Genomic DNA, 19,110 nt, shown 5'->3' with positions numbered 1-19,110 from the left:
TCTTCGCTTTTCTTTTATATATCAAAATAATATATATCTACTATCTGATAAAAGTGACTCCTCTGTTGATATGTAATTATATATATAGACTTATTTATTATTAATTAGATGATATATCATTGGTTGACTAGAAGATATTACGCTTAATAGATAGAGATGCATTTCATCACTATACCGAAGTCTCTCCAGAGTGAAGCCACGTTTAATCGTTCTCCGTTTTATTTGATATGTATTTATAGTTTCGAAATTTCACAAGGGAACTTTATCGTTAAAATTCGCGACCTATTCTTTCTCAAATCCTAAAAAGACTAAAATAGAGAACTAGCTTTCAGAGAGAATTCGGCATTCATCTCCAAATTACATTACTGATATGTATCTATATTGATATGTTGTGTTGCATTACCGTAATGAAAATATTAATACATCAGAGCATTGTATACTTGTTTCGTCATCATCGTCATCATCATCGTCCTCATATTCATATTCTTAAGTAAAGGACGCGTTATACCCTGAAGGAACGCGATACGATGCTCGGTTTGTACCTGCTTCGCTTCTCATGTTTAAAATAGATATAATATATGTATATGTAGATTTTTATATACATATACGTGTATAGGTGTGTGCATGTACATGTATGTATAATTGTATGTATTCTTTGATATAAATCATTCGTATATTTATACTGTACTAAAGATCGATCGTTTGAGTAGCAAGAAATTTATATTCCTCTATAACGTGACTCATAAATTAAATTAACAGAAACGTAATTAATCGAGATAATCTTTTTTGTCATTTCGCATTGATTTTTCTCTGAATGAAGTCAGAATTTATATCTTGTGTCGCAGTAGCATTCTAACAGAAACAGTCGATAAAGATCGCATGTAAGTAGAAAAATCGATTCAAAGTCCTTCTGATTGTTTGGAGGTTTTTGCATCGATCTTCCCGTATTACATATTACACCAACGAAAGAGCATGTGAAAACGCGTGTGTTTTACAATATTACAAGATACACGATTAAATCATACTGAGCGGTTTAACAAAATACCTTTAGATGCGAATCAGGCTTGTCTACGTATTTCCGTTCGGTCCGTATCGACGAGGGTTAATCGTATACAAGCATTTCATTCAAGTAAAACCAACGGTAACTATTATACTCTATAGAAAGAGATACTTACAGATTCTTAATCATGTTCTAATCATTCCCTTGTACTTCAAGTATCAAAGCAACTTCTCTCGAGTATATAATGGAAGAGGTATTATTTGAGATTTTTCTGATTGTCCCTCACTTATTTATCTGTGGGTAATAGTATATCTTGTAACGTTCTGTGAAATATTAATTAATCTAAATGTTAGCCGGCGAGATATTGGTGCAAAATCTAGAAACATCTGAACCTCGATACGACGAGAAACTGAAATCCGTAGAAGGACCTTTATACGTGGTACTGTACCAGCAGTAATTATCCGGTTTTATAAGCATGTAGAAATGCAATAGATAACGTGTGTGTGTGTGTGTGTGTGTGTGTGTGTGTGTGTGTGTGTGTGTGTGTGTGTGTGTGTTGTACACAAAAATTTCTGTAGCGAAAAACACATGCAGTGTTCCAGCTGCTAGACAGGTCTCGCATCATGCATGAGTTTATGTACGTCGCTATCTCCAATATCACGAATATTAGCCACCAAAGCACAGCTTCGGTAATGTAATAAAATACGAGTAGAATGGGAGTCTGACAATGTAGTAAAATCAAATTCCATTAATTATTCGTTTCTTGTATGCTGCGCCAGGCACGAAATTACAAAAGCAAAAGTAAATCTTAAAACGCGTTCCTAGTTTGGATCTTTCTGAAATTGTTAATTAGTAATTAGAATATTACATACATATCGTTAAAACGGAATGAACTAATTTATAAACGAAATATCTAAGTGTTTTCTCTCTTCGTTCTCATATGATTCTTCGTGCCTCGAATGACGATTGCATGTCGACGACGTCACGTTAGTCACGGAAACAAAGCGACAATTAATTAGTATCGATCGTAGATTACACGACGTCGAATAGAACGTTCCAGTAAAATATGTATAATTAATGGGTTTGGTAATCACAAAGCTCTCGTATCGCCTCCATACGCGACCATCCTATTCACCGTCAAACATTGCCATCGTTTCTTCAATTCATCTTTCTCGTTTTTAATTCTACGAAATATGTGTAAAAAGTAGAACGTTTATTGGAGTAAAACGCGTGCCCATTGCAGCGCGAAAATGAGTGACGTCGCATCGATAAAGGTGCACAGATATACAAACATCGACCCTTGACATTTAAGGAAAGTTTAAACATTCAGTACTCCCATGCCTCTCGGTAACGATAGATATCTTCCCCACTTATCTCGGTGCTCACTCAACGTGTTTTTTGAAAAGTAAAGAGAGGAATAAGACGACACCGAAAGAAAGCGACAAGGAAACTTGAAATGGAGGAAGAGGAGAAGAAAAGGGATGGGAAAAAGGAGGAAAGACGTAGGCGGCGATCATTTCGCAAAGGAGACTTGCCAAAGAATCTTTCAAAGCGATAGGATAGTGCGATTGTAATACGATACAGCCAATGTTATAGCGCCTCCGCCGTGACGTTCCAAGAAAATGCCAATTCAGTCGAGAAAACCGGTTTTGACGAGCTTTTCCAGGAAAAACTTCACGTCCCCCAGCTCTGAGTCCTTGATACCGATTGATTTCAACATGCCTAAATCACCATTCTCCACCGCCATAAACACAGAGCGCAAGTGTTCCAAATCGGAGCGCATTAGATGCAAGGCTGCACCAAAATCTTCGATCGTCTGAGATTCTACGAATTAGAATTTATCTTTTTTCAAATTTAATGCTCCAAATTTATTTTAGATCGATTTATCTTTATGAGAATTATAGTAATTACCAGAAAGCGCTATAGCAACTGCATTCACGCCACCAAGAGGCTTTAGCGTATCCCGTGCCTTGGTCCCAAACAATTTCTCGAGATAATTTGGACCGTGACTTGCCAACAACGACTGCAGGAAACTAGCAGTCTCCTCTACCGGTGGTCTTTTTGCTAAAACAAGCAACAAAACGTTTTACCCGAACATTGCATGAATATACGTAACATTTGTTAACATTGATCCTGGTTCTTTCTTCAACTACATATACAACTCTATACAAATTATACAAATTTACATCTATATCTATATATCACAGTAATCATTTCCTACTCGTACAACTTTATAGCTAGGGAACAGAGAATCGATGTTAGAACTCGAAAGATAATAGGTTCGATCTAGTGATCATATAGTCTGCTAATAGATAGGTAGCCGGACAGTAGTTAGGGACGAATATAAATCAGACGTCTGATACACCCGAAGCTCGATACGTTTCTGCCACATGGAAACTTCCTCGTAACCTTGTTCCTATTTCATTGTTGTGTGAGGCGAGTTCCCTGAATTAGTCTCCTCTGTTTAATAGAAGTTATAATCTTTTCTTTAACGGGAAATTAGCAAGCATTCTATCTGTTAACACTAAAAGAAAACGAAGAAAGAGAAAGAAAGAAGACAGAGAAATAAAATAATGTTTAAATAGGAAACAAAGAAATATGCGTAAATGAATACAAGATCAAAATGTTGTTACAGTATAGACGGTAATAGAATCAATTAAGGGACAGGAAATTTTACCAGCTGTGCATAAACGTGAATCTTCGTCGTATCCATCTTGACAGTCGGGAGCTCCGTCACAGAGATACTGAATCGAGATACATATACCCTCTCCTGGACACTTGAATGGCTCGTAGGGACGACAAGCATCTCCTGTAACATTGAATTATCACTAAAATAATAATAATAAGAATAATGATTTTTTTTATTTTTGTAACTATTTTATACCTGCTATCATAAAACTTTTATTTTGTAAAATATGTAATATACGTACATAAGATACACAAGTTGTATAGTATAATATATATGGAATTTATAGCATGTACGTAAGCGTCCATCAGATACAATAGTTCACAAAAGTATTGGGACAATTACCATAGAAAATGTTTACGTATATATTATATATTATAAAATATTTTGAAATTTCATTAGTACTGTAATGAGATACGACGATCACAATTATATTAGTAAAATTTTAATAAATCTAGAAATATATATAGAAAATACAAGATACGTAATATATTCATAAAATATGTTTACAAGTGTTCCAATACTTTTGTGAGAAACTGTACATGCCTGTTCCATGTCGCGTGCGATTCGTGTTGAATATCACATATACATACATATAATCATATACAAGAGCACGCGCGTATATGATTGCAGTGTGCGCGTGTGCATTAACTTTGTAAGTGGCAATGCCCAAATTAGAATACATAGTCACCAATAATTGGTGGTTGCCAGGGCGGCTGATATTGACCGAGCAATATAACATGTATTATTTAACCCTGCTACAATTTTCGAATCTTTACATCCAAACAGAAAGTCTTCTAACGTTCCAAGAGAAACATTAGTGTAAAATTAAAATAATAAATTACGTATATTAGCTGTATATATTTTTGAAATATTTTTTACTGAAATTACAAAATTTTTTAACGATACAAAGAAACCATGCAAATCGGAAAATGATTGAAGAAACGTAGCAAAGTTAAAATTGATCTAATTCTTTTACGTTCTTCCTCTCATTTTCGAGCCAATTGCATTTTTCTAACGTTTAAAGATATGCCAAATTTAAACCAAATATAAAAAAATTCTTATTGGTATGCATGATTTCTAGCGTTAACATTTTTTTAGAATATTAGAATTCCTTTCTGTTTGCTGAAATATGAATAAGATTGAAAATTTAAGGATCGTAGCAAAAATTGATAAAAAATCGCTTTATTGGAAAATAAGGGTACGTGCAAATGTGTATGTACATACTTTTCGCAGCCACTGTAAGTTGCAGAAACGACGTAATTCGAGTTCGCAACAAGTTGTTAACTACGAGGAACTTCACGCTGTTTATTGCTCAAAGGAATTTGCCATTGATAAAGTAACGCTTATTGCTGGCGTCGATTACCACGTTGCGTTGAATAAACCACGGACAGAGGCCGTGTCACGAAGATGAATCGTGATGCGCTTAATGTACCACGTGGATTCAAATTGCCACTTCAATGTTGTTATCCATCGACACAATGGACCGTCGTATCAAGATTAAAATGTACACGGTATGTATTGTAGAGTTTGGGTAAATGGTAGATATTACTTTACAAAGAAAATGGATCACTATCGATATCTATTTTATACGTACGTTCGTGAATCGTTCTAACTATTATACAAGAACGAAGAAATGGTTAGAATTCTGCTTATCCGTATTTCGTGTATACGAACAAGTTAATTTGTAGTTGCTATGGTTGAGAATATCTTGTAATGAACATACATATGCACTTATTTGTTTGTGTCGAAACTAGATTATGGAAAGAACAATTGAATATGATACAGAGGCAACTCAATGAAGCTCAACTTCGGTTTTTTAAATATTAGATCTATTATAGGAACTACATAACGACAGATGAAAGGAACATCATAGGAACTGTTCTATAGTTTGATATGCTCGGATAAACGGAATTCTTCCAAAATCTTCTCTTTTTAATTTTTTAACATACATATCTCATTTTCACTTCTCGTTACGCGATACTATATGATCCGATTCGAGATATGACAGTTGCAACCGGTAACGAAAATTCTTTACGGTCGTGTTTGAAAACATGGATCCATAACACCCATCTTTCTATATACATAAATGTGTAAAACTAGTTATATAAAGCAAACAACACGTAAAATAAACTACAGAGCTAGTTATCGACTACTACGAATTCTATGGACTAAACAAAGGTGTAACTCTAAGAAAATGTGTTGACTAAGAAAATCAAGGTTGCATATGTCCACGATTATTGGGAAACTTGAAAAACGGCCACGATTATTCGCTTACCTGTACGTTTGGTATTGAAGTGACCATAAAATCGACTTAAGTCGATCGCCATGATAGCACGAGGGAAAATAACGCAAACACTCAGGGCGAGGCTAAGCGCAGCCACGCTAGTGCAGAACCTCTGAACCATTCTCAGCAGACAGACGGTTAGACTATACTCTCAAGAGACGAATGTGTTTCACTTCGCGACCTTCCCTTTTTGTTATAACCCTGAGTACAGGAACACAGATGAACTACCCTTTATTAACAAGAGAACAAGTCAGACTTCTTCGCTTCTTTCTCCAGCTGTGAGATACCGTACGATATGCTGTAATCAAAGTAACGATCGTTGTCGAAACACTGACCCCTTCAAATGGAACAGATACACGTACGCAAAGAAGGATACTTTATTCCGCTTCACTCTTTCTTCCTCTCTTTTGACTTTTTCTAATTTTCACAGCCACCCACCGTCTCTTTTCGACACCGAGTGGCTGGCGCGTGACGCGGGGTGCACAAGCACTGTGAACACACCTGCGTATATACCATATACCGTATATCTCATACCAACTACATATTATACCCCCTCACCCCGCTACCCTTTACAATCTCAAGCTAGGTAGTGGGGAGTACGCAGGAAGACGTTTGACCAATCACACAACAGGTCTCGCTAGCCGCGGCCAATCGAAATCAGCGAGATCGAATGTTCTACCCTGGAACACCTACGCGACCCTTTTCTACCACGTCGCATCGATTTCAACTCCCTTGTACCCGTACGTAACTTTTGTTTATCGTCGTTATAACGTTGCGTTTACGCCAGCAGAATAGCATGGCTACCACTACTGCCACCCTTGGGAACCGGGGTATATAAACGTTCATGGAATTTTTAGGAATATAATACCGTTTAATGGAATTAACACGCAACCCATAACAACTCCTGGAAATTTCGTCGTCCATGAACCAATCTTCCTACCCTGATACCTACGTTTCTCCTTTACTTCACGAATCGCTTATGTGCGTGATAGTAGCAAACGTAGCTTTGAAATTTGCTAAGAGTTTCTATGTCGTGTTGTAGAATTAAAGATACATATATGAAAATTTAAGAAGGGATACGAAAAGAATTTAATACAGTTCTAATTATTATTTGTTTCGTATCTTGAATGGATTAAATAAATTTTGCTTGTATTATTCATATAAATTATGTATAGATATAAAATTCTGGCGTATTTAAAGGACAAAGGCTTTCACAAAATTAAGATTGTAAGAACTAGTGAAACAGTAAATCACTGTTCAGCCTGCTATAGTGTAATATGTAATGTATCTGTATGATTATTATGCATATGTATGATGTATGATATATATATATATATATATATATATATATATATATATATACAATATCAAACATGACTTGTTAAAGGGCAAATTATTATATACTTTTATTATTTAAAAGATTATATCAGATTATATGTAATAATTTATGTAATACAAATATGTAATACAAAGTATCTTCCAGTTATAAAGTGAAACACATTGTGCATAATGATTATATTTGCGAAGGAAAAAATTATAAATTATGGTCGTAAAAGAAATTTGAAAAATAAAATATGGTTTATTGAGAATGGCTGTTTTAACGTGGTTCTTAACTGGAGCTACGTATCTCCCTCAGTAGAAGAGGTCAACTATAACGTAGCCTCCGTAGTCTACAAGTATTAAATCTTGATTATGAAAGATCTTTTTACTTCCAAGAAAATATCCTAAAATTGTATCAGATCTTTCACTGAAATATTTAAATAAAGTTAACCTTTTTGTTTACTATGTAAATTACAAATACATACATATATTATTTTTAAATAACTCGTATAACAATTTAGAGTTTCTCCACATAATAAATTAGTATTATTAATCGCTTTCTTTATTGTTTCATTTTTTTCATGTAACAATAATATTAGTTATATATCTGCTATTATTATGTTTGGGAATAAAGAAGGACCACAAATTGAAGGAAAGAATTAGTATTGTTTGAAATTGCAATATTTGAAAATCTATTGTTGATAATACCTATAATTCGCGCGGAAACTTCATACCGAACATAACCTGAAAAGATATTGATATACATATGTGATTCAAGTATACGTAATGTGTAAGCATGTATACGCAATAGATCTGATATACTTACAAGATGGGGTTAATTAAGTAATTACGGAGAAATGCGAATATTAATTACTATACCAATTGAATGGATAGAAACAGCAAGATATCGAGTAAATAGATGAAAATGTATTTTACTGAATTTTGAAGAAATTTACAGTATGGAGGACTTAAAATGTAAATTTTTCGGTCTTATTAACAAGCAGGTAAATAAATTTGTATTAAAATTTTACGTTTAAATATCTTGTATTGCAATGTAATTGTAAATACAACTTTTCCTCTATTCGAGTTATGCTTTAGGTTATGTTGTACTACATTTGTATCTTTATAAACTTTCAAATGAAATACTTTGTTAACGTTTAAGAGAAAAACTGTTCTAGGGTAAACTGATACAGTGTATTTGTTTTTTCCATTGTTATTCAGAATGCAACCAAAATTCCATTAATGGGTTTACATCCAGATCTACTTAATCCATCAGAATCTCAGAAATCAGATGATATACAATCAGAAGCTGACCAATCAACAGAAAGTGAACCTATCCCTGATCAAGACATATTAGAATCTATAGAAGAGATTTATTTTAATACAGACCATAATTTTGATCCTTGTAGACACGAATTGGAGAAGTTACCAAAGGTGTTGCAATCTAAAGAAATTGAAAAATGTTACAAGAAACTCAAACAGCAACATCAAGTTGTTTCTAAGAAAGTTCTACAACTTATATTACAAAAGCAGAATGCTTGTAACAAAGAGTTTGAAAAAATTTTACTGATACAAGAACAATTACAGGATGTGTTAGAAATTTGCAGAATGGGAAGAGCAGATTTAAAATTAGCTGAAAGGCAATTTACTACAGCTAGTTTAGGAATATTAGCAAATTATCAAAAAAGGCAGATCATAGAAGAATTATTGAATAATTTAAATACTATCAAGACATTGGTAAGCTCATTTGACTTATATTTATTTACTTGATGAAGCAATAATGGATTAATTATTATAATACTTTGTAGCAACGTACAGGAGATAGATTACAGGAGTTATTAAATGAAAAAAATTATCCCAGAGCAATCTCGTTACTTTTAGAATGTCAAAGTGCTGCACAGACATATAAACATTTCCATTGTATTGCTGCTTTAAATGGAAAATTACAGGATATTTTAGAACAAGCAGAGGAAGCCTTGGATGTTACACTATCAAAGATGTGCACGCAATTCGATGTAACAATATATACGTCTATTCAAGAAGCTTATACTCTATTAGGAAAAACTCAATCTGCGATGGATCAATTGCATATGCATTTTACTGCTGCAATTCACAATACTGCTTTTGCAGCTGTTCATTCGTATGCGGGCGGAGATACAAAGAGACAATATAAACAACTTTGTCAATCAGTGCCCCGGGAAAGTTGCATTATTTGTCTAACAGAATTGTGTAAATCATTGTGGACAATATTAAGCTCTTATTATTTGGTAGTAAATTGGCATAACACACAAGAAAATAAAGTTAAACTTAAAGCTGATGTAAAAGATTTAGAAGAGACTTTTAGCAAACAATATGTGAAGCATAAATTAGAAAACAGTATGATTCGTATATGGCATGACGTTGAAATGAAGATTTCGATATTTTTAATGAACGCTGATTTAACTTACATTAAATTTGAGCAATTTGTTCAAGTTTTAGGTATAGTTAACAGGTAAATGCTTAACAGTGGTTTTACGTATTAATTTACGTATACTGTATTAACAAAAAATAATTACAGATTAATGGAAATTGGGGAGGAGTTATGTGGTTTTAAGTCAGAAAATCTGCAAGAATCTATAAGGAAGCAATCATTGTCATATTTTTCTCATTATCACGCATCGAGACTAGATGAACTCAGGATATTTTTAGAAAACGATGGGTGGGAATTGTGCCCCGTGAAATCGAATTTTGTGGCAACTCAGTTACAGGAATTTAAGAGTTTAAAACCATCGCTAAACAGTTGTAAAGTATGGAACAATTTTGATAACTCTAACATTGGTGAAAATGATAATCCTATAAGTATAGAGTGGATTCAGAAATATTTAGAAGGGGGGTCATCGCCATTCTCTATAGGTCTAGATGATACCATGGACGAAGATATTTTGATAAGTAATGAAGTACGATATTTGATTTAGAAATATTTTATTGTCCTTATACTAATTGGCAATATAATATATAAAATAATCTGTATTAAACAGGATAATCCTCCAGAATATTTTTCGGATGAATCGGACGATGATATCCCTGATGAATTAAAACACGAATACGTTGATGATTCAGATCATGTTAAAACAAATAAAAAAAAGTGTAAACTAAAACAATCAGGGCCCATGGTTACAAACACAACACTAAGTATATTGCGCATTTGTGGAAAGTATTTGCAAATGTCTAGATTATTACGATCAATCGCAGTTACGGTTATACAAAGTATGATACAGTTTTACGAGTTATGTTTTTATACTGTACATTTATTCTTTACTTCAGATTTGGTAAGTTTTGTTTATTAGTTACTTTTCTATTAAGATATTAACTTAGTGCTAAGAAATAATATTCTTTCCCACAGCAAATAAATAGTGATTCTTTATATAGTCCAAAATTGAAACTATCTCTAGCAAGAATTAAGGAGAATTTAATCATTTATGAAAATGATACGGAAGATAACATTAAATTAAATTCCGATAAAGTACGACAGCCACAGCTCTCTTCCATTGTAAATTTATCGCAACCGGAAAAGCTTCACGGTTTGACTGAACGTGTCGTAGGAGTGGAATCTCTAATATTTTTGGGTCGTCAATACGAAAGTTTGAAGCCGTACTTGGAACATCTTATCGGTGCTAGCCCACAACGTGGTTTCCTTCACCAATTTTATATGCAAACAATAGCATCGAGCACGGATTTAAGGAAACCGGTATATATGGCGGTTGCATCTCGAGCATTTGATGTTTCAAATATTTTAAATTTAATGAATAAAGTTAATTGGGAGGTGACTGACGTTATGTCTCAACATAGTGGGTATATTGATGCATTACTTCAGGTATTTATTTTAAGCACAAATATAAATTTTAACTTCGCTTGCACTGGCACTTGCACTTAAGAAATTTTTTCTTTTGTAGGAAATATATATATTAAATGAAAGATTGAAAAACATCGGAAGTTGTCTTCCTTTAGCGGACGATGTATATAACGCTGTCTGGGAAAATGTGGCACATCTAATAACTCATACATTAGTAGAGGGGTATGTTACTTTTTTACTTACAATATTTTTATCTTATTTACTTATATCCATTCTCTATTACAGATTTTCTAATGCTAAAAAATGTTCGAACGGTGGCAGAGCACTAATGCAACTCGATTTTACGCAATTGAAATCGAAGTTTGAGACATTGACTTCTTTAAGGCCAATGCCTCACAGAGAATATGTTGAATTATATATTAAAGCTTACTATCTTCCAGAGAATAGTTTGGAAGAATGGATAAGGGAACACAAGGTATTTAAGATTATATGTTATCTAACTATGATATTCTTATTTATTATTAACGTATTTTATTTATCTTGCAGGAATATTCTGTGAAACATTTAATTGGCATAGTTTCTTCAGCTTGTCAAAATAATAAAAAAACTCGTCAGCGTCTAATTGCATTCATAGAAGAACAACGGCCTAGTAGATAGCATAGGTCTATATATTATAATACGTCTCAAGATTATATCGAAATAGGAATTGCATAAAGGACGAATTTTTAGGAATAATTTGAAAAGAGGAAAATGAAAAGGATATATTTTCTTCGTGTACATATTCGGGAACTTTTACTATATCACTAAAGTAAGCAAGCTCATTTAAGAACTCTTTAATTTTTTCGACACTTTTGTTTACTCAGTGCACGGATTAAATCCATCGATATGGGCTCTTAAAAGGATGTTAGTTCGTAAAATTGAAAGTATGTGATAAAGTACGAAATTGTTAATTCTGATGTATGTCAATACAATGTAAGTAATATTGGCTAAAGGAATCTCATATTGAAATTTAGAGTTGCAATCAAATTCATAGAGTATTATTATTACAATTAACAATTACAAACATTTCACATTATGTGAATGATATATATACATATATATATTAATATATATTAATATATATATTAATAATTATATATATATATATAGTTCATTATTCAGATCTATTACAGCATCGTCGAAAGTCTGAATAAAAAATATCTGCACTTTGAATCTCAAAGAAGGAATTTAATGTTATTGGATCTGTTGATAAAAAAATTTTGCTCGTCTCGAGCCTTTTCACTCAATCATTGTAAAGCAAGGTGTACATAATTTTATTTCATATTCATTTTATTTTCATAGCTCTTTTTATAATATAATAATTATATATATATATATATATATATATATATATATAATATGAAATATTTTTTAAACATATATATTATTCCACATAAGAATCGTAGTTTTTATAAAGTTATTATGTTTTAATATTTTTATGACCAGAGTTTATAGATCTTATAAAAAAAACACAATCCATTGTCAGATTATCAGCTAGATAGTTGTAATAATTTGTAAATATTTAAATAATTATTTCTCGAAATTAAGTGCAATTATAACTATTTTGTTTAAAAATGATATTTTACATTTTGAAAGAATGCTTTTATAATTTAAAGGTGTCTTTATTATACAAATAATAATAATAATATACAAGTACATTTTTGCTGGATTCATCGGTTTCCAATTTTGTAAAAATTATTGTTATTTATCTATATAGTATTCAATGTAGCATTACATTTATCATATATTTTTATATCCTTTATTTGTACTAAAAACCAAAAAATTCTATTGCACCTCTAATTACTATTCGTATTTTAACATTCAACTTCGTTTTGAGGAATGTGTTTGTTTTTAACTATTACACCATTCGAAAATTCATATAAAGCGATTAATTAGTTCATTGTATGATTATCTATAATCTGCTTTATACTACCATTTTCAAAATAGAGAAATAACTGAAAATACTCTTTCATAAATAATATTCCAATATGACTGAAAAATGTTTCGTTCCTTTTTATTTAATGACTATGTAATTATAAAATTGGTTAATAATGGTGCATTGAGAATTCTCTGGCTAATAGTATTATGGGTCAGCGTTTCCCAATTTCTTTTATCTATATGGATCGTATCTACTTTAAGTAAACTTTGTTTAAGATTAAAAGACAGTTGTGCTCTCTAAATTTATCTATTCTTTCGTCTACGGAGTTAAATTACGTATGAAATATGGCCTTTATATATTATCCTTTTAATTTTTATGAAACAAAGAACACGATCCATGAAGTGTAAACGTTAAGAAACGCTGATAATTGTATTGAAGTAACCAATTTCTTCCTTACTCCAAAGCGTTTTATATCGAGCCCTGCATTCTGAATGGCCCCTGTTAAAACAAATCGTTGGAAAATGTAGCTGATACATATATGTGTGAACTAAACAATGGAAATATGATGATACCAAATGCTTACTTTGACAATAAGCCTATTTGACAATGTTATTTATTAGTATTGCGTTAAAAAACGTATGCTCTAACTATAATGAAAAACGCATACGCCTTGTTTTTTTTTCTTTCTGCTCATTTTTAAACCTAAATTCAGTATCTTGACTATAAATGCTTTTGTTATTTCACACTGAATGAAGAATGAATAAATATATTACTGCTAGCTAAAACTCGCTTTGTTATTAAAAAATTACTAAAAATATTTGTTTCAAATTATGTATTATCTGCTTACAGGATTCATTTCATTTCAAACTTTAGACATTTTACTAATAAAACGTGTACTCTATGATCAATAAAATTTCAACATTCGATTTAATTCAATTATAAATGTTTAATTCATTCAAATAAAGTTTATTGCCAAAATATATTTGCTCTTTTGTAATATTAAAACGTGTGTGTTCTCTTTAAAAAATAACTATTTTTTAACAAAGTTATTTTAGTTACAACTGTTACGTTTCTTTTGTTTTCAATTACAACTAAAAGAAACAAATATGACACAATATTATAAACCTTCTTATACGAACGAATTTAGTGAGTATAAACATATACATAGAGCACTGCTCAATACTAGCACATACACCTCGAAAGAACAGTCTATTGCTTTCTTTCCAAAATCTGTGTACTGCTTTTAAATATGAGCTAATTTATCTTGCACATTAGTTCTCACCAAAATACAATACTTAACATTAATGGTACGGATGCCAAGAGAAAGAATCTGACAAACTTATTATATTTGTATTAATTATTACTGCGGTAAAGTAATACAATTTGTTAAAATACTAATACCCTAATTTATATTATATCATGGAATGCAAATCAAATGTTGACATAGAAACAGAGCGATAGAATAACGTATACCATCGTTACTCTACTTTTAATCGCTATGTAAATATGAAGCTTGTAGAAAAGAAAGAATTGAATTATGTTGAAATATTCGTTTTGTTTAGTTAATAGCAAATATTGTTAAATATGTATATCATTCTTATTCTACATCTTATTATCAAAAGGAAATGAAATAAGACGCACATAGAACACTGTCTGGCTCTTTTCTCTGTGACCTAATTCTAGTTCTGCGTAATCCGATCGCTTAACTGGTAAAAAATATTGGCAGATATAATGCTGTTACGTTATTAGTAACATTGTTTCTATTTTCTTCCTTTTTCTCTCTCTTTCTTTTGAGCTCATGATATCAAACCCAGTAGCTTACCATTTGTGCGTACAGAACAACTCCATTTATGTATGTATAAGTGTACGTTTGTACATCTAATGCGTTTCAATCGAAGTTAAAGCACAAAAAAATACACAATGTCAGAAGTTGCACTTTTTTTCTCCTTTTCATCTTTTTCGAAAAAAGAAAAGTCGACTGATATGCATAAAAAGTTGACTCAAATGGAAGACGATTATTAAAAAAAGAAAAAAAAAGAACTATCTGTCACTATGAATATTTTTTAAAAATGAGATTGATAGCAAAAATTTATCAAAGGAATATTTCTGTGCTGTATAAAGTCATTAATGTAAGTGCTTTGAATGTTTACTCACATATATCAGTGGGATTATATGTATAAATATCATGTGTGATACATATTACATAGCATGGATAACAACCAGTGATGAATGAATGTTATGTCCAATTATTCTGGACGATATTTTAAATTAACTATTGCATAAATGATAATTTCAAATTGTAAAGATACTTTTTCTGAATGTATCTCTTAATCTCATAAGTAGCTCTTACAACTTTTTGTATTCTCTTATAATTAGTATCCCGTAATGCGGGATATGTACGCAAATATATATATAAATTATAGTAAAATGTTGGATGTGATAATCTAATCAATATTGTTGTATTAACTATTTTCACGGACTTTAGTAAACAGTTAGTAACAAAGTCTATATCTTTTGGTACTTTGATAAATTTCTATTTATATAGTATTAATATTACTGAAACGCACCATTTGATGTTAATGGTTACTTTACGTTTGCTGTAGTACATTGGAAATGATTTTCTCTCTCTCTCTCTCTCTCTCTCTCTCTCTCTCTTTCGCTCTCTGTCTTATGGATCATAATGATCATTATCAGTTTTGTTACAGAGCCTCTACATGATAAATAAAAATGACAATACAAAGCAAACGTACATCTTGGTATGTGGCTAACTGATGAAAAATAAATATTTGCTCATAATTTATGATTACTGGTCAACCATGTAAGGCCTTCATAAAGCCCATCTCCAGTTGTGGCACATGATGGCTGCACATACCAATTTCTATCTCGTATCCTAGTTAAACCCAGTTTTTCTTGTATTTCATGTGGTTTCATTGCTGAAAAAATAAATAAAAAATTATTTATATAAGACAAATATACGATTACCAAAGATTTATGAGATACATTGATTTATACCATCTGGAAGATCTTGTTTATTTGCAAAGATTAAAATAATAGCATCTCGCATTTCTCTATCATTTATAATTCGATGAAGCTCCTGACGGGCTTCATCTATTCGATCTCTGTCAGCACAATCTACTACGAAAATAAGTCCTTGTGTTCCAGTATAATAATGACGCCAAAGTGGACGTATTTTATCTTGTCCACCAACATCCTACAATGAAATTATTATCCTTAGTGACTTGAACATTTTCCAAGCTATATTTAGAAGATTTATAATTACTATTACTTACCCAAACATTGAACTTAACATTTTTATAGGTAACTGTCTCTACATTGAATCCTACAGTTGGTATAGTTGTTACAGACTGTCCTAGTTTAAGTTTATATAGTATCGCTGATATGTAATTAAGGAAATGTTACAAGAAAACATGATTCAAAACATTCTTTAGTCTTTTGCAAGGATTTTATTATAGAGTTTCATGTAAAAGAAAGAAACAGATGTGTGTGTGTGTGTGTGTGTGTGTGCGCGCGCGCGTGTGTGTATGCGTATATCTATGTAAGAAGGATACTAGTTTTCCCAGCAGCATCCAATCCTAGCATAAGGATTCGCATCTCCTTGTTGCCAAAGATCTTTGACAACAACTTGCCCATCTTGCCAGCTGCTTTCTAGGCACCTGGCACCTAAAGTTCAGAAAGTTTACCTTTAAAAAAAGTCATTTTAACACATAAAAAAGTTTTATATGAACAATTCTAAAAGGTTTAAAAAATATAGTGCTCTTTCCATTACTTCACTAACATCTCGCTTCTTTTATGAAATTTTCGTGGGAACTATAATATACTATGAATGAAAAACTTCCACAAATATCTAACCTCTATTTAAAATTGATTATTTCAAATGAAATATAATATTTCCACAAATAATACGATTTATATGTTGCCAAAATAAGAAAGCTCAAGGACGTTCTTCCTAACCTATCAAATGCCGTAAATAGAATAAAAATAGACAGATATTAGAAAAATACTAGCGAATAAATAAATTCACGGTATGTTCGAGATCTGAATGAATCTGTAGTTAAACTTTGCTCATTTATGTAAAAAATTAAATATTCATGTAATGTAATGTCCAATAGTTGTCACGATAAATAGTCTAATTGGTATTGTGTCTTACATGACAATTGATGACGAATTTTTTTAAAAGAAATCCTTCGAGTCAGCAATACGAGAAGAGTGTAACTTGAAGCAAGCATAAATGTAACTCACCGAAATACATTTACAAAGGGCGAGTACTTTATCATGAACGCGCAGACATATCACATCACTAGACATAACTTATTTATATTACAGCTGTAATATAGCAGCATTACCGAAAACGTTATTTAGGCAGGTACAGCATGATGTCTCTTCGTAAGTCACAAGCAAACACGCATGTAACTTAAATGAAATATTGAGATCAGTTCGGTATGCATCGAGTAATGACAGGGAATTTGAAGCGCCACCGTATGTTACCATCTATTACTAATACCCAATTGGCAATACATTTGAAAATTGTATTCATACATAAAATATGTAAGGGAAACTGTTTTAAATCTCAATTTTGAAGTAATTTGAAATTTTCCAGTATTATGAAAATTTGAATCACTTTGAACACGATTCAATATTTAAAATGTTGACTGCCACGCAAATTTTATATGCTTTATTTGTAACAAAATTGAAATATATTCACCACAATATATAATTTTTGCCAATATTGTACCGTATTTGCGTGCTTTTTTCTAACAATGTTATCTACATATGTCATCACATTGTACACAACTTTTTGAGAAATTTATTTTATTTTAAAAAATTTAGTACCTCGGGTCATTGATGACCACCGTGTTAGTTAACGTGTTAAAATTTTGTAACGTGTTAAAGTTTTGATAAATCTTGAAGACTTGATATTTTTCATAATTTTTATGAAGCTTTCGGGATTTTAAAGTTCATCAGACTTATCGAAACTTCACTGATCCGTACACCTTTATATTCATAGTATACTGAACATAATTTGGTACTTTTATTAACCTTTTGAGTGCTTACTAAAATAATCCAAAGTGGTTAAAAATGTAATACATGTATATATTCTCCTTTCTTCATTATATAAATTGTTTATCCTTAAATTACCGACTGTTGCAAATAATATGAAAATCATTGATTAATACTACTCGTCTGTATACTCGTCTGTGATGAAAATACATGTGTTACTTACGTCCTTTTACATCTTCCTAGTAAATCGTAAAAATCTTAGGAATCTGTTTGTTAAGATATGTTTTGATATATTTTTACATAACTCAGTGCACTTTTAGACAATTCAAATATTTTCAATTTTTATGTACGCATGCGCACGCCGATAATTGACTGATTAACAACAAAAAATCTCACGTGTCACGATAAATTTTCATTACATTCTTTTTATTCGTTATCTTTCAGCTCGCGATATATAAAAGATCGCGAGATATAAACAATTATGTGTATGAAAAATGTATATATTTTTCATAGTTCGATATTAATCAATATTATATATACATACATATCTTTTATTAAATAAAAAAAGTTTCAGGATTGAATATCATTCAATAATTCATCAGATCTAATCATCAGAAGTGATTATAATCCTGTATCTTTCCTTCGTATTTTTCCTTTATTTCCATTTTCCATAAAAACTTTTTTTCATAAGATCTACGAATTTTTAGTTCTTTTAATCCTTTCACAGTTCAGTGAGAATTATTTTGCAATATAAAAACACACTACTATTTCTGTTCTCCATTATCTGCATATATGTACATACGTAGGCAAATATAGAAGATAGAAAATTAACTTTAATCAAATATTAATTTAATATTAGTGACTAAGGTATAAAAATTATGCTAAATATATTACAAATTACGAATTACATAGTCATTTTGATTCAATATATATTATATATAATATATATATTTATATATATATATATATATATATATATATATAATATATATATATATATATATATATATATATATATATATATATATATATATATATATAGCGAGAG

The 19,110-nt window shown here is 31.2% G+C and overlaps 3 protein-coding genes across 9 annotated transcripts; 1 reads left to right on the top strand and 2 right to left on the bottom strand.

Annotated features, from left to right (window-relative positions):
• Positions 1 to 71: 71 nt before the first annotated feature.
• On the bottom strand, positions 72 to 6,501 carry LOC126863768 (prohormone-4). Of its 3 annotated transcripts, none has more exons than XM_050614265.1 (5): positions 6,336 to 6,501; positions 5,965 to 6,271; positions 3,678 to 3,809; positions 2,912 to 3,064; positions 72 to 2,824 (listed from the first exon to the last, which is right to left on the bottom strand). In XM_050614265.1, exons 2-5 carry the CDS (start codon positions 6,092 to 6,094, stop codon positions 2,631 to 2,633), a joined length of 609 nt encoding a protein of 202 aa, XP_050470222.1. In that variant the 5' UTR covers positions 6,095 to 6,271; positions 6,336 to 6,501; the 3' UTR covers positions 72 to 2,630. The 3 variants fall into 3 exon arrangements, with proteins under 3 accessions (XP_050470222.1, XP_050470224.1, XP_050470223.1); XM_050614267.1 differs by having other exon boundaries at positions 6,350 to 6,496; XM_050614266.1 differs by having other exon boundaries at positions 5,965 to 6,202; positions 6,309 to 6,480.
• A 1,347-nt stretch (positions 6,502 to 7,848) lies between these two features.
• On the top strand, positions 7,849 to 13,828 carry LOC126863756 (syndetin). The gene is made up of 9 exons (XM_050614233.1): positions 7,849 to 8,297; positions 8,515 to 9,030; positions 9,102 to 9,784; positions 9,851 to 10,229; positions 10,311 to 10,601; positions 10,676 to 11,146; positions 11,226 to 11,347; positions 11,411 to 11,600; positions 11,672 to 13,828. The coding sequence occupies exons 1-9, from the start codon at positions 8,253 to 8,255 to the stop codon at positions 11,780 to 11,782; spliced, it is 2,808 nt and encodes a 935-aa protein (XP_050470190.1). The 5' UTR covers positions 7,849 to 8,252; the 3' UTR covers positions 11,783 to 13,828.
• LOC126863771 (ADP-ribosylation factor 6) lies at positions 12,766 to 17,557 on the bottom strand. 5 transcript variants are annotated; one of them, XM_050614271.1, is made up of 6 exons: positions 17,304 to 17,528; positions 16,613 to 16,724; positions 16,334 to 16,437; positions 16,056 to 16,254; positions 15,794 to 15,976; positions 12,766 to 13,541 (listed from the first exon to the last, which is right to left on the bottom strand). In XM_050614271.1, exons 2-5 carry the CDS (start codon positions 16,692 to 16,694, stop codon positions 15,834 to 15,836), a joined length of 528 nt encoding a protein of 175 aa, XP_050470228.1. In that variant the 5' UTR covers positions 16,695 to 16,724; positions 17,304 to 17,528; the 3' UTR covers positions 12,766 to 13,541; positions 15,794 to 15,833. The 5 variants fall into 5 exon arrangements, with proteins under 5 accessions (XP_050470228.1, XP_050470230.1, XP_050470229.1 ...); XM_050614273.1 differs by having other exon boundaries at positions 12,766 to 15,976; positions 17,408 to 17,557; XM_050614272.1 differs by having other exon boundaries at positions 12,766 to 15,976; positions 17,212 to 17,529.
• Between the last annotated feature and the right edge of the window lie 1,553 nt (positions 17,558 to 19,110).

Source organism: Bombus huntii, chromosome 3, assembly GCF_024542735.1.
Source record: "Bombus huntii isolate Logan2020A chromosome 3, iyBomHunt1.1, whole genome shotgun sequence".
In the NCBI taxonomy this organism is placed as follows: Eukaryota; Metazoa; Arthropoda; class Insecta; order Hymenoptera; family Apidae; genus Bombus; species Bombus huntii.
This window is presented reverse-complemented; position numbering and strand designations above follow the sequence as displayed.

What these genes read in the sequence shown, in the direction of transcription:
- LOC126863771 (XM_050614273.1), bottom strand. Translation starts at nt 16,694, where the DNA reads ATGGGCAAGTTGTTGTCAAAGATCTTTGGCAACAAGGAGATGCGAATC. An exon ending in ATGTTAAGTTCAATGTTTGG is followed by an intron (nt 16,255 to 16,333) that starts GTAAGTAATAGT and finishes ATTTCATTGTAG; the next exon opens with GATGTTGGTGGACAAGATAA. An exon ending in TAAACAAGATCTTCCAGATG is followed by an intron (nt 15,977 to 16,055) that starts GTATAAATCAAT and finishes TTATTTTTTCAG; the next exon opens with CAATGAAACCACATGAAATA.
- LOC126863768 (XM_050614265.1), bottom strand. Translation starts at nt 6,094, where the DNA reads ATGGTTCAGAGGTTCTGCACTAGCGTGGCTGCGCTTAGCCTCGCCCTG. An exon ending in CTTCAATACCAAACGTACAG is followed by an intron (nt 3,810 to 5,964) that starts GTAAGCGAATAA and finishes TCAATGTTACAG; the next exon opens with GAGATGCTTGTCGTCCCTAC. An exon ending in AGTTGCTATAGCGCTTTCTG is followed by an intron (nt 2,825 to 2,911) that starts GTAATTACTATA and finishes TCTAATTCGTAG; the next exon opens with AATCTCAGACGATCGAAGAT.
- LOC126863756 (XM_050614233.1), top strand. Translation starts at nt 8,253, where the DNA reads ATGGAGGACTTAAAATGTAAATTTTTCGGTCTTATTAACAAGCAG. An exon ending in TATTCTTTACTTCAGATTTG is followed by an intron (nt 10,602 to 10,675) that starts GTAAGTTTTGTT and finishes TCTTTCCCACAG; the next exon opens with CAAATAAATAGTGATTCTTT. An exon ending in ATATTGATGCATTACTTCAG is followed by an intron (nt 11,147 to 11,225) that starts GTATTTATTTTA and finishes TTTCTTTTGTAG; the next exon opens with GAAATATATATATTAAATGA.